The sequence below is a fragment of the Suillus subaureus genome (genome assembly GCF_016647635.1).
Source record: "Suillus subaureus strain MN1 chromosome Unknown BJ212scaffold_104, whole genome shotgun sequence".
Taxonomy (NCBI): domain Eukaryota; kingdom Fungi; phylum Basidiomycota; class Agaricomycetes; order Boletales; family Suillaceae; genus Suillus; species Suillus subaureus.
This window is the reverse complement of record NW_024538660.1, coordinates 25,921-40,344: the sequence shown is the minus strand read 5'-3', so window position 1 is coordinate 40,344 and position 14,424 is coordinate 25,921. Positions and strand designations below refer to the sequence as shown.

The window sequence follows — 14,424 nt, the reverse complement described above, 5'->3', positions numbered from 1 at the left end:
ACATTCTGGAGCATGGTGTGACATAGATTGAATAGTTCCCTATAATTACAAGGCCTACAATTTGATGTCAGTATGAAAATGAGGCAATTGAAATGAAACTTACTTGAGATGGCCCCTGCCCCATTCAGCTAGGTGATAATGCACATTGCAATATGATACAAGTAACTCGTCACAGGCTCCAAATCCCGTGTCAGCAAGATAGTATTTTCTAGTGGGAATATTGAAGTCCTTGATCTGAGCATGGTAGTACACATGAGCATCAGCCACTGATCCCTCCCAACCACTCAAGACATAGAGAAACGACATGTTGAATGTACAAGCGGCAAGGCAGTTCTGAGTTAACGTGCCCTTGCAATTGCGCGCAGCATCACGCTCTTTGCCATTGGGGTGACAAGGGATGTGAGTCCTGTCAATGGCACCAATGGCATCAGTGAAGTAGGGATAGTATTTGGAGTTTTGGAGTATCTCGAGAGGGACCAGATCATCTGCATGAGGTAGCTGAACATATGATTGATAGATGGGGGGGGATGCGAATGCATTGAGTATGTGTTTGAAACACCTTGAAAAATTCAGCATTTCAAAGACTCAAGACTGGAATTAGCATACTTTGATATTGTTTCATTGGAGCGCTGAAACCGTTCACCAAGGTGACAAGTAAATAGCCCTGTTACAATAGCATACAGAAAAATAGCAAGCTGCTCCTCGAGTGTCACAAACTTTGAATCACAGCACCTGGAATCATGAAGTAGAGATAAAAGTACATAAAATATGTGACAATGCACACCGAGTTCACAGCATATATGATCTGGGTGTCCTGTAAGTAGCTCATTGACCCATCCTAAGCCTGTGAGAATAGATGTATGGTAAGGTTCCTTGTCATAGTATGACTGCATATGAAGTGAAATGGCCTTTGAGGCACCTGATGAAACTACTGCAGCTGCTTGAGAGGTGCTAAGTAATGCCTTGAAGATCCACTTCTCCATCTCATCTATACTGCTGCCAGCTGTGGTACTTCCATCAAAATCTTTGACAGTAGTCATCTTTTCATTGGCTGGTTCACCGGCTGGGTCAGGTGGGTCAATGGTGTCAATTTTGTGGGCAGGGTTGTTGGGATTCATGTTGTCAACAGCTATGAGTACAATATCCTTATCAATGATAAGCGCAGTGCTGAGCATGACATATACCTGTCCTTACAAATCATGACAAAGCAAATCTAGAAGCAAATTTCTCAAGTTAAGTTGGCCTAAATTTCATGGCCAAACAGACTCTTAGGAATAACCATGTTGCCAGGAAATTCAGCAAGGTCCTGCTGGAAATATTCCACCTGGATTCTTGGTAATAATGAGTAACTGTTTGCAAGGTATGATAATAAAACACCTACTGCTGAAATGTGGTTTCATATCCTGTATTTCCACTCTGATCAGCAGCAGCCTCCTCCTTGGCAATTTTGCGAATGTTTTCGAGTGAAATATTGACAAAGTCCCAAAATTTCCCCATGCTGAAAATAATAGGCCTGCCATTGTCCCCAAAGCCAGAGTTGTCTGGGTGAAGCGGCTAGCTGTTTAACACAGTGGTATCAATGCCTTCATTATCTTCAAGCTCATAGTCCTGGTCCACATCCCCATTCCCACCCAAGTGCTCATCCAAGTTGTCAGTCCCAGTGGAATCACCATTGTCACCTGTAGCACATGTACCTTGGGTTTCCCCATGTTCATTGGTCACCGATGTGTTATCCGGTGGTATACCATCATGATCTGCCTCGTCACCATACAACTTGTGCTCGATGCTGTTGATGTCAATGCCGAGCTTTGGTCTGATTCTAGCATGGACAGCCAAGTGGAGAGATGGTATGAGTGAGTCTGAGTAGAGAGCCTTGAGTGAAAGAGCCCTGTGGTCACTGATACCAATCATGAAGACACACAAGCAGTGCCACTAATGTTGAATGTGATCATCCTATAATATCTGATATAACAAAAACATACCAAAAAAGCGACCCTATTCCAATGAGCAGCATCAACCTCTATACAGCCATGAGCAAGCAATTTTGATGTGTCCATTATGCTCAGGCATTTTTGGATAGATGAGAGCAACTGAGTGATAATTTGAGAATTTTCTAGCACAAAGTACTAAGGCGCATACCTTGGACTTCATGCCACCTTGGATTGATGAAAGAAGATCACTAATGATTGTTGCACATATTGCGCTGAGCTCCACATCCTTGAATAGTGATGAAGGAACCTTGAAGATGCTGCTGTTGTCCTTAATAAAGGTCTGTTACAGTGTCAGTCTCATGAGATAGTTGATATCAAAGGAGGTTACTGAGATGTTTGGGAGCGCATCCATCTTATATGCAGTCAGACAATTTTGGAGGCCAGACTGCATAACATTAAATTAGCCTGGCAACTTGTAGTGTAGAAATTTAAAATACCTTGAAGTCCTTCGAGTTTAACAACTCTTTGACATCAGCAAGCATAGCAGCCTTTCGAGTTGAGTCCATTTTCATCATGCATACTTTAAGATCAATAAGCATATAATATATTCCACCAGTCTAAAAAATTAAAATCAAAAAAGAGTATGCACATCAAGCAAAGCAACTCACATCAATGAAGTCAAATAGACCCTGTTCTGGAACATCATTCTCCTTGGCCACTTTCTTCACATATGTTTTGAGTTGTTTTGCACGTGAGGGTGTCAGCACAGTTGGATTGCCCAGGCCAGCATCATAGTATGTCCTTTGGTGATGTACACCAGCACTAATAGGCTCCTTGAGTGAGTCATCAGACAATTCAGGAGAGCATCGAATGCTGCCACCATGTCCAATGCCAGTCTGGCCTTGTGAAGCAGATGTTTTGAAGGTGCTGAGTGGTGATCATGCTTGACCAATATCTCCCACTGCTGCAGAGCTGCATGCAGAAGAAGGTCTAGTTTGATCAACTTGAAGCCTGCCTGACATTGAGGTGCTCCTTCCTCAAGACCTCAACAAATTAATGTCTGGTGTTAGCAGAGAACTACTACCACCCCCCAAACCTCTGTTCTGTGTACCAGCCAGAGGTTTGGAACTGCAAGGATGCACAGGATAGCAAGAGATCATTGACAAGGAAAATGCAGTGGATTCTGCCTGGTGCTGCACAGGTGATGGTGAATGAACATCAAAGCACCCTGAAAATTTGGTTGAAGTTAATCATAACGTAACTTTGTAACTTTGAGGGCACACAAGGGAGGGTCAAAATCCAGGGAGCTGAGCACAACAAAAGCATGGAGCACTTGGAAACAAAGGAGAGCATGAATTGAGTATACAAGTAGTACTTTTCTCAACAGCACACTTTGCCCATGAGTTAGAATATGAGTATGGAAGATTGGAGTTTTGTGCAGTGAAGAGCATAAGCAATAAAATGGAGGAGCTTTGCTAGAAAAGCAGTATAGATTATGGAAGAATGGAGTTTTGTGTGGTGAAGTGCATAAGCAATAAGATGGGGGAGCTTGACTTTCAAGCCAATAACTTATCCTTATTCTTTGGTCCTTGTCATCTCTAACCATAGCCAGGCAGCTGAAAGTAGGGGTTTGGGAGACTTTGGAACTGCAGTTTGTGAGGCAGTGTCATATGAAAGTTCAAGCCTGAGGCTGTGGGAACCAACCATGCATTGGCAGGGTGGATGTCTGTACTTTGGTGATAACTTGAGTGAATATATGGAGCTGGTGGTGGTAGATGAGGGTAGTGCATTTGAGGGTATGATTGAGGTGCAGAAAGGTATGGCTGTGCCAGAGGAAAGTGCAATTGTAGTGGATGGTGCAAATGGGGTATAGAGGGGCAGAAGGATTGCAGTGGAGGGAATGCATTTGTTGGTAGCATAAATTGGCCCTGAGTGTGTTGGACCAAAGAAGTGGATTGTACCAGGGGATTTTGCTGAGTGGATGGTGCCTCAAGTCCAGAGGATCCAGCAACGGCTTGGCCAGCACAAGACAACACTGTAGCCTTCCTTCCTTGTGTGCTGGAGCCAGTGCCTGCCTTTGCTTTTGACTTTGCAGCAGTCTTTGGTCTGGCAGGAGGTTTATCAAATGTGGGTGCTGGCATCAAGGGGCCCTGGATATCATTTTCTGTTCTTTCAGCTTCTTGCAACATGTCACCAGCTTTCTTTGAAGCCTTCTTCTCCTTCATGTGCTGTACAGCAGTTGCCCAAACTTCTGCAATGTTAGTAACTCTTAGCAGTGTTTCACAAAGTGTCTCCAGAATGATAAGACAGATATAACTGTAGTTATGAATGGAGTAGGCATTGAGAAAATAATTTGGAGTGGACTTATGGTGGATGGTAGGTATCATTCACAAAGTTTCAATCCATTCTTGATGCATGGCCATCTGGAGGGTGTCTGTGCACTGTGAATTGATACAATTGTGCTGGAGATTGATCACACATTTGATATCCTGTGTGACAGTAGTCAGTATAGCTCGTGCGTTTGTAGAATGACCCACTGCTGCTGTTACGACCACCTCATCATCCAAAAGGTTGAGACATGGGAGATGAATGGAAGGATGTAGTGTATCAGCAAATGCAAAAAGCTGCAGCACAATGTGTGACATGTTGTCATGATCATTGGATGACATCAGAATCTCCAAAATTCGTCCAATTGCCATTTAGTGATATCTTGTGAACTAACAGTTGTGAACATGATCAGAAATCATTCACCTGCCCATTTGTCGCTTGATGGAAGCCAACATGACTGTTTAAATGTGCAACATCGCCCTTGCTTGCTACAAGCAATTTTCCATGAGAATAACTAGTGCCAGGCTTTGCAGTCTTCAAGATCTTCACACAACAAGTGTTCTTCCAGGCCACTGCACCCTTTCTGGTTGTTTTTCCATTGGTGCCAATAGTAGATTCAGCCTTTCTGGAACATATGTAAATCATTAGCAAAGATAAAGCAAGGTGTGATACACTTGATTTACCAGGTACAGGAGGGCTACAAACAAGGTGTGACAATCCAAGCAATTGTGCTTGTTCTGGGTGATTGTATATATATCCAAGAACCTCTTGACTTCCTTGAACCCATTTTGAGGTCTTGGAGTCATACCAAAATTCATCTGTAGCAATATGTTTGACAATATCTTGATGAGTAAATATCCTGCAGCTGTCATGGCTTGGAGCTTGATGGTTGCTGTATATACATGTCAAATGGAAAACATGATTGAATGATTCATAGCATTTGGTTGAAAATATAATCGTGGGTCCAAACTGATGGATGTATGCTGGGAGGTGGATCAAGAAGTGGAATTTTGGTTTGCTGATGATGATGCTGGGGGAACACTGTGCTGTGACGTTAAGAAAGTCTTTGATTGTCTGAGATAGGTTTGCCTAGAAGACACAGAGGATAAGAACTATAACTTCAAATACATGTGAATTAACCTACAAGATAGGCTTTGGTATTCAGAATCTTCATGTGCCAGATGAGTACAATGAGTTCGCCCATTATTGTCCAGGCATTGAGGACTGTTGAAGGGACGAGGTTGTAGATTATGAATGGCATCACCTGCAACAGGCTCTTGAAGTGCTTTCTAATCAGACTACCCTTGTAATGGCAGATGTATCCTGCATTCAAGCATGGAGTGTTCAGTCCATCTGTGTCGATGGACTGGAGATGGGTTTGAAAAATGTCCATAAGCTTTGCTTTGTCAAGTAAAAATATGGTTTGTCCCCAAAAATACTTCACAATGCTGAGTAGCACAGTGTGCAGTATTTCCATTGAGCCTTAGCAAAAACATGAACAAGACACCAATGACTCAGAAAAAAACTGACTGTTCATTCCCAATAATGGGTTGAGGGTGTCTTCAAGCTTGTCACCTTGTAGAAGCTCTTCAAATTCTCTCTCCAGTGCAGCTGTGACTTCAGCTTTGGACTTTGCTTGAGTGCTGACTGTATGTTTTTGAAGCCTCTTTCCAAGTTCTACAAGAGTGTTCATGATGGAATTTGAGGCTGTATCATGAATGCCTGTTGTCGATACCAAATTCTTGATTTTCTCAGTAGCACCAGGCTTCAGCGCCATCTCAAATTGTTCCCAGATGTTCACAACAGTGCCTTCTGGTATTCGAAGATTGCCTGACTGAATCACATCATCAGTAGTTGAAATACAATTAAACTATGTTCTTACTGCAAACAGGCTGCTATAGCCATCCTTAGAAGCTTTGTACTCCTTTGTTCCACTGATGCCACACATCCAGCAGAAGTAGTTGCAGTTCAATCCTGCATGACTACATTCTTCTGCTTGCATTGGGTTGTTGCCAGCAATAAAAAGCCCGCATGGGATCAATAACACTTCTTCATTGTCTTTGCAATCCCATGCAGCGACCCCAGATGTAGCTGCATTACTGTAAATCTAGTTAGAGCTTCAATCTGAGCGAGTGAATAAAATAACAAACCAAATGGACTGTTTCATTGCCTGCATAAGTTCCATGGGAGTGGCATGCAGTGAGGATGTAATGAAGCACACAAAGAACTCTTTCTCCAGCATTTCATGTGGGAGGTTCATGTTTGACATGTAGATTGCATGGTGTTTGTTCCATTGTTTTGATATGTTGCTGGAAATGTCATCCATGAAGATGATGAGGGGGACCATATATACCATGCGACTGTTTGCCTTTGCATGCAGTGGATTTGGTGAAAGCATTGCATATTTAGTTGATGAGGCTGTTTATCTCATGTTAATCTTGCAGTTACCAAGACAAGTAAATGTAAAACGTACCAGTAAGGCCACAATCAAGTTCACCCTGAGTCGCAGCAATGTCTTCAAAGGACCGCATGAAAGCAGATGTGGGTATGATCTCTTGTTCCTCATTAATGATAAATCCAGCCTAGTAGTGCAATTAGAACATATACATCATAGTAGGTGCACAATGATGATGTACCTCTGTTCATTTGACCACCCAAACAAGTGCATATAAGGGCTTCATGACTGAATTCTCGTGGGATTTGCCATTGTCATCATCCAAGTCTACAGGTGGAGAGGCATAGAAAAAATGTTCTGGGATGAAGTAATCTCCAGAAGTATCTTGTAACAGTTCATCTGTGAAGTACTGTCATATCCGCATATCCGGATCTCAGATCCGACCCTTATCTCAGATCCACATCTTATCTCCGATGCTATCCACATCTTATCCCCTCCAACATCTCGTCATTCAATCTGTCCACTCGTCCAGTCCGGTCCACAACTCATCTGAATCCACAACCAGCGCTTGTCTCTTTTTGGTAACCCCCTAACTCCGGTATTTCGGTTATCTGTATATCCATCCTGCTCCCTTATCTGCTACCTATGTTTCATTTCTGTTTCATGATTTGTGATCTGTTTCTACTTACCAATAGACTATCCACATGCTTCATACATAGCCTTGGACTCTGCTGATTGATCATTCCGTTAGATACCTATAGTATATAACCTCCTGTAACTTTCTGTAGTACCTCAGTTCGGATATCATCTTAGTTCTGCTCATTCCTGTCCTCTGGACTTGAGTACCTCTACTCTCATCACCCTCCGAGACTTAGGATTGATTCCTACAGTGGCTCCAAAAACTGTCCGCATGTTTTGACATTTTTCACTATCTATGATATTGAGTGAGAATGAACGAATGCCTCAAGGACATGGTTATACCACATTGTAGTATGGCTTCAGGGCTTTCATTTGAGCCCTACACCGTGGGAATCGGCGGAGATATGGTGGAGATACAAGACTCACAAAATGGTGACTCATGTGGACAGTTTTTTGAGCACATATTAAAACTATATAAATCATCATTTATGACACCATAACAATCATGCCACCATTAAATAAATTATAAAGTGGTGTCATTATGTCATTTTAAAACCATATCTAACTATACAAACCAAAAATTTCCATATGTCATGGTTATATTCACCATGAAAGCCACCCCCCCTGCTCAAAGGGATAATATCCTCTCTCTTTCCTATTCTGGCCTCTCTGCTTGTCAAATTTCCTCTAGAACTGGAGTATCCAAGTCCACTGTGGCCAAGTTCATCAAAGAAAGTCACACAGACAAGGAAAACTTCTGTGAAGGGCATCCATCCAAGCTCACCTCTACTGATAGGAGGGCTATTATTCAACATATCACTACAGGAAAGGCTGATAATGCTGTCCAGGTCACCTATTACATCAATTCCACCATCACATTCCCTGTCTCTTCACACACTGTGAGAAATATTCTCAAGACAGCTCATCTCAGGTCAGTAACAAGGAAGAAAAGGCTCTCCTCTCTATCACACATATGCAGAGAGGACTAGCACCCTTCTTTTTTCACATATATACCTTGCCATCTGACCCAATCCTATTTATTGTGGTCTTATATGATCATATAACATGCTTCCAGTCCATGTAATCCAATTCTGATGGGCTAAGGCAAAGGTTAGTCATCTCTGTTTATGTGTGATAGAGAGGAGAGCCTTTTCTTCCTTGTTACTGACCTGAGATGAGCTGTCTTGAGAATATTTCTCACAGTGTGTGAAGAGACAGGGAATGTGATGGTGGAATTGATGTAATAGGTGACCTGGACAGCATTATCAGCCTTTCCTGTAGTGATATGTTGAATAATAGCCCTCCTATCAGTAGAGGTGAGCTTGGATGGATGCCCTTCACAGAAGTTTTCCTTGTCTGTGTGACTTTCTTTGATGAACTTGGCCACAGTGGACTTGGATACTCCAGTTCTAGAGGAAATTTGACAAGCAGAGAGGCCAGAATAGGAAAGAGAGAGGATATTATCCCTTTGAGCAGGGGGGGTGGCTTTCATGGTGAATATAACCATGACATATGGAAATTTTTGGTTTGTATAGTTAGATATGGTTTTAAAATGACATAATGACACCACTTTATAATTTATTTAATGGTGGCATGATTGTTATGGTGTCATAAATGATGATTTATATAGTTTTAATATGTGCTCAAAAAACTGTCCACATGAGTCACCATTTTGTGAGCCTTGTATCTCCACCATATCTCCGCCGATTCCCACGGTGTAGGGCTCAAATGAAAGCCCTGAAGCCATACTACAATGTGGTATAACCATGTCCTTGAGGCATTCGTTCATTCTCACTCAATATCATAGATAGTGAAAAATGTCAAAACATGCGGACAGTTTTTGGAGCCACTGTATAGTCTATCCATATCCGCCTCTGTCCCCGACAGTCCACTACCGTTAGTTTCTAGTCTGGACTTGTCCGGATTAGCCATACGATACTTATCCCTCATCCGGAAGTCATCCAGATCCGCTACGCTACTCGTCCGACCTTCTGGATGCGCTAGTCTTGCCTTCCTGAAATAAGGGGCAATACTCGGGTAAGGGGCACAGCGCACAAGCTGAGGCCAAAGCCCTTCAGATCCAGTTACCCTTTGAGTATGACCTTAACAAGTACACAGTTCCATCCACTCGAGCTGCTGGTGGTGACAGAAGATTGAATAACATTTTCTGGCCATTAAAGACCTGTGACATCCCCTCACCACTGTCCTCGGGATAATTGTGCATCACAAAATGTGTAAGTGGATTTGCATAATCCTGAATGTAATGTCACTGTTGAATGGACACGAAAGACATGCTAGATGTACCTTTGTGATTGCTTCTGCAATGTTATTGATATAGAATACATCACCAGCATATGATGTCATCTTCTGAGTTAGATTGCTGACAAGCTCATCTAGGTAATTATGGCACTTCTTCATTGCACTGAGTGACAGGACATTGGCAGTGCCAAGCTCTTTGGCCCAGTTGAGCACAGCTCTCTTCTGGGAGTCAGAAAACAGGATGCATGGAGAGCTGAAAAGAAGCAATGTTATAAAATGCTTGATGAAATGTAAGCATTAGTTTTCTGACAGGATGAGAGACTTACTGCTTTTGATGGCCATAGATGAGTTGGATTATCTACTGAGACATTCTCGAAGTTCGTGGACACCTTGTCAAGGATTTCATCTGGTAGCATTGTTAGATACATAGCCCCATAGAAGGAATAATGAGGCACTTACCAGGGAGCTCAACCCCAAAATCAGGTTCAGCTTTGTTGATGAGCTGATGCTCCTCATTGGTGGAAGATTGGAAAAGTCATGTTGAGAATGGTATTTTGCCCATAGCAAGGCTTGTTTGAAGCTCAGCAAATAAGTCTGGACACTTTTTGTCAAGCTCAAGAGTCCGATGGCCTATTATGCCTTTCATGAGCTCTGATAACCTGAGGTCAAGGTCCCTGCCCTCTGGCACGGGTGCTGCAGGAAGTGGTACACCAGGCTGCATGTCAACAAGCAGTGGGTCTGAGTCACATACAGTGACTTCCATGAAGGAGTTGTCAGCCTTGAAGGAGAATTCAATATCAGTGGCAGTTGTGGGCTCCATGATTGTTGTGTCAGTGTCCTTATCATCTGGCAAGGCCTCAGGCTCAACTTGGACTGGACACTGAAGCCTCATTAGTCGCTGCTTGAGATAATTAGCATGATGGATGTGGATTGCCTGCATAATGTGCTTCTTGGTGTGATGCAGCTCCATTACACAATAATGGCCATTTTTCTTTGGGCATGCCTTGCATAGGATCTGCTTTTGATTGTTATCGCAGAACTGCAGAACTGCAACCACCAGGTCAGTACATATAGAAATTTCAAATACATGAGGAAAATACACACTGATGCCATCGATGATCTCAGCATTGTGAGTCATGCTTGCCAACTTCGAAGACTTGGAGCCCCTTCAGTGACAAACTTCATATTATACGGGCCAGTGGACTATGGGCTAATGTTATGTATATCCTTGATATTGACGGGTGGGCCCATCTATGCTGATGTTATAAATATCCTCGATGATGGCAGATGGGCCAGAAGAAATATTATTACTGATGGAGATGGGTGGGCCCATCTGGGCAATATGTAGAGTAGGATAGACATATATTATAGACAGCTGGGCTGAAGAGAGATGTATGGTAGATATTATTATATAGATGGGTGGGCCAAGGTGGGGGTTATATTAGATAGACAGGTGGGCCGATAGGGCAGGGAAATATGTATTATATATATGGGTGGGCTGACACAGGGTATATTAGATAGATGGATGGGCCAACAGAGGGGGATGTCATATAAACAGGTGGGCCCAGATACATATCATTTAGATGTATGGGCCGAGGTATTGGTATACTATATGGACATATGAGCAATGCTGTTGCACTAGTTTTGATCCAAGTCATCAATGACATTCAGACTCAGATCCTGTCAATGTCAATCAAAGTCAACACAGCGAGTACCAAGTCCCGAAACCTGAACACCAAACCCCGAACATCAAAACCCAAAACCCAAAACTTCAAAACACCAACATCAAAACTCAAAACTCAAACATTTTTATGACTGTCAAGTTTCCAGTCTTGAATCACTGAGTCCTGCATACCGAATGCTGACACCTGAAGTTGTGTCAGTACTCAGACTTCGGGACTTGGTGATTTGATACTTGAAAGTTGTACCAATATCTGAATTTTGAGTTTCAAGCTTTGCATTTCAAGACTCAAATCACCAAGTCTCAAGTCCTGAGTCCTGACCATTGAAACCCGACACCTGAAACTCGAAGGTTGTACCAATATCTGAATTTTGAGTTTCAAGACTTGAATCACTGAGTCCTGAAACCCGAAACTCGACAGTTGTCAAAATGTATGAGTTTTGAGTCTCGATTTTCAAACTCGAAACTCATACATTTTGACAACTGTCGAGTTTCGGGTTTCAGGACTTGGCGATTTGAGTCTCGAAACTCAAAATTCAGATATTGGTACAACCTTCGAGTTTTGGGTGTCGGGTTTCAATGTTTGGGTTTCATGTTTCAGGACTTGGTGATTCAAGTCTTGAAACTCGAAATTCAGATATTGGTACAACTTTTGAGTTTTGGGTGTCAGGTTTCAATGGTCAGGACTCAGGACTCGAAACCTGACAGTCATAACAATGTATGAGTTTCAAGTTTTGAGTCTCGAATCACCAAGTCCCAAGTCCTGAAACCCAAACATTGAACCCCTTATATCAAACCCCAAAACCTGAAACTCGAAACTTGTCAAAATGTATGAGTTTTGAGTTTTGAGTTGTGAGTTTACAAATCGACACTCAAACCTCAAAACTCATGCATTTTGATGAGTTTTGAGTTTCAGGTTTCAGGGTCAATATAAGGGGTTCGATGTTTGGGTTTTGAGTTTTGATGTTTGTTTCTAACTTTCAGGTTTTGGTACTCAGTGTTTTGAGACTCAGTGATTGAATAAATGGACTGGCAGAGGTAACATTCATTGAAAAACTTGTATATATGTCTATCACTATGCAATTATGTAGCCATGTCAACCTCCTCAGAAGATGCTTCAATGTTCACCTCAACATCCATGTCATTGGAAGAATCATATTGTTACAGTCATGTACACCCCTATTCATTTTCCTTTCCTTTTCCCTTGTATTACATCACAAGCCGTATGTTGCTGCCACTAGACTTACTTCTGACTCATCTGTATTACATCACGATCGCCACTGCCGTCGCTAGATGACTCATTCCTTATCTCTGACTCGTTTCTTATCTCTGACTCATTGTTGACTTACGCCTACCCTAAACTACCTAGATTCACTATATATAGTCAACCTTGTACTCAGTAGTTCTTTACTTTAATCTTACTAGGTTTTCACCTGAAACTTTCCTCGCTTAGGACCTCCAATCCTAAGTCGTCTAAAGCCAATATTCAAGTCAGAGACACTCTCTTTGCCTTGTCTTACGACCCTTACATTTGTAAGGTCTTGAACAATAACTTCAGCTGACACTCTTATTGAGCCGTTGTTGTTACGACCATCCTAGTTCGTAACACATATTCTGGGACCAGGTTGCCTGGATCACCCAGGTCCACAATTTCGCTGGACATATCTGGAACCTCTGGTTGAACAACCTGGTTGTACTCAAACAGGAGGCCCTCAATGGCAGAGGCATCCTCAAATTTCAGGGGTGCGGGCATCATCTCTCCAATCAAGAGATCAATGAGAGGAGGGAGTGCAGATGTGGATGGTGACATGGAGGGGGGGATGGATTGATCAAGCAACAAGGATGTTGCATTGGCTGGAGGTTTGGGAAGTGGGAATGCAGGGTGCTGGTCGATGATTTTGTGCCTAAGGCCTTCATGGAGGCATTGCAGGGTATCAATCTTACCGTCCTGCTCTGCCACACGAGTCTCGAGAATGGCAATGCGAGCTGTGCCATCCCGAATTGCAATTGCCATGGCATGGAGATCCAGCATGGGCAGGTCAAGTGCTGCAGCAGGGACTGCCAAACCGGGTGCTGGAGCAGGCACTGCTGAACTCAAAGACAGAAGTGCTACAAGGGAAAATCAAGGTCACATGGTGATGAAAAAAAACTTGGGTGACTTATGAGCTGGTGCAGGTGCAGGTGCCTTGACAGCAGTGATGGTCTTGCTGTGACCACATGTCTGGGTCTTGGGGGTTGTCACAGCTGCAACACCTGGAGTTCCAGACTTGCCATGAGACTGACTGTGAGTCCGGGCCTTGGATTGGGAGGCGGGGGGAGCTTTGGAGGGAGCCTTGGAGGGCGTCCTGGACCTTGTGTTCCAGGTGGTAGAGGATTCACAAACACATTTCAGCAGGGTACCCATAGTCACTGGGATGCACTTGACCTTCTTTGTTGTGCAGCGGACGTGTGACATACATGGATTCCTGGTCCTCTTGTCCAACTGAGTTGCGCAGTCCCAGTTTAGCTTGGTGCAAACCTGGCATGGGTTGTTCAGTGGATTGTGTTAGTGAATGGATACTTGTCAAATAAATCAAAGTACTCACTGGTCTGGGAATGAGAATATCACCTCCATTGATGACTGGGGGTGCCTCCACCGGGCTTTCAGGAGTTGGCTGGGAGGGCTTGATGACTGCCAGGTGACTGCTGGCAATCACCTGGTACATTGTGAGCATACACCTGAGTCCTGGATGCATCAATGTGACTTACTGTAGCAGGGCCAAAGGGCTTTTTGGTCAGAACCTGGGGTGATCTAGGCAAATTGGAGAGCTGGGGAAGGATGACATCCAGCACTCCACCTGAAAATGGCTACAAAAAATGTGAGCCAAGTCAAAGACGAACCAGACAACATACCTGAATACCCACATCTTCCTCATCTTCTGAGTCCACTAGGGGCTTGGACATCACCCAGCAAGAGGACTTCACACACTTGTGAGTCTTCATCGCAGACTTTGGCAGTTGGGAGGAGAGTCCTGAAATCATGGGAGACTTCCTCTTCTGGCTCCCTTCCACCTCGGGCTCTGGGTCAGCATCAATGGCCTTACCTTTCCCCTTGTCTGTCATATCCCATATGCTAGACATAGATCCCATCATATTCCCACGCTTTCCGGACCTATTTCCGGACCCCATATCCAACTCATTCCTGGATCCCC

The 14,424-nt window shown here is 43.4% G+C and overlaps 4 protein-coding genes across 4 annotated transcripts; all 4 read right to left on the bottom strand.

The window, feature by feature from the left end:
- Window positions 1-1,770: 1,770 nt before the first annotated feature.
- On the bottom strand, window positions 1,771-2,271 carry BJ212DRAFT_1200451 (uncharacterized protein; the record flags this gene model as incomplete). The annotated part of the gene is made up of 3 exons (XM_041329065.1): window positions 1,771-1,872; window positions 1,983-2,090; window positions 2,140-2,271. Coding segments are annotated over 3 exons (342 nt in total), but the record flags the coding sequence as incomplete, so codon positions are not given.
- Window positions 2,272-5,051: 2,780 nt separating this feature from the next.
- BJ212DRAFT_1225629 (uncharacterized protein) lies at window positions 5,052-5,282 on the bottom strand (the record flags this gene model as incomplete). The annotated part of the gene is made up of 1 exon (XM_041329448.1): window positions 5,052-5,282. A coding segment is annotated over one exon (231 nt), but the record flags the coding sequence as incomplete, so codon positions are not given.
- Window positions 5,283-9,594: 4,312 nt separating this feature from the next.
- BJ212DRAFT_1207527 (uncharacterized protein) lies at window positions 9,595-9,828 on the bottom strand (the record flags this gene model as incomplete). Its single annotated transcript, XM_041329174.1, has 1 exon — window positions 9,595-9,828. A coding segment is annotated over one exon (234 nt), but the record flags the coding sequence as incomplete, so codon positions are not given.
- Window positions 9,829-12,800: 2,972 nt separating this feature from the next.
- On the bottom strand, window positions 12,801-14,353 carry BJ212DRAFT_1487834 (uncharacterized protein; the record flags this gene model as incomplete). The annotated part of the gene is made up of 6 exons (XM_041341320.1): window positions 12,801-13,326; window positions 13,384-13,642; window positions 13,691-13,751; window positions 13,819-13,929; window positions 13,982-14,080; window positions 14,126-14,353. The coding sequence occupies 6 exons, from the start codon at window positions 14,351-14,353 to the stop codon at window positions 12,801-12,803; spliced, it is 1,284 nt and encodes a 427-aa protein (XP_041185977.1).
- Window positions 14,354-14,424: the final 71 nt, after the last annotated feature.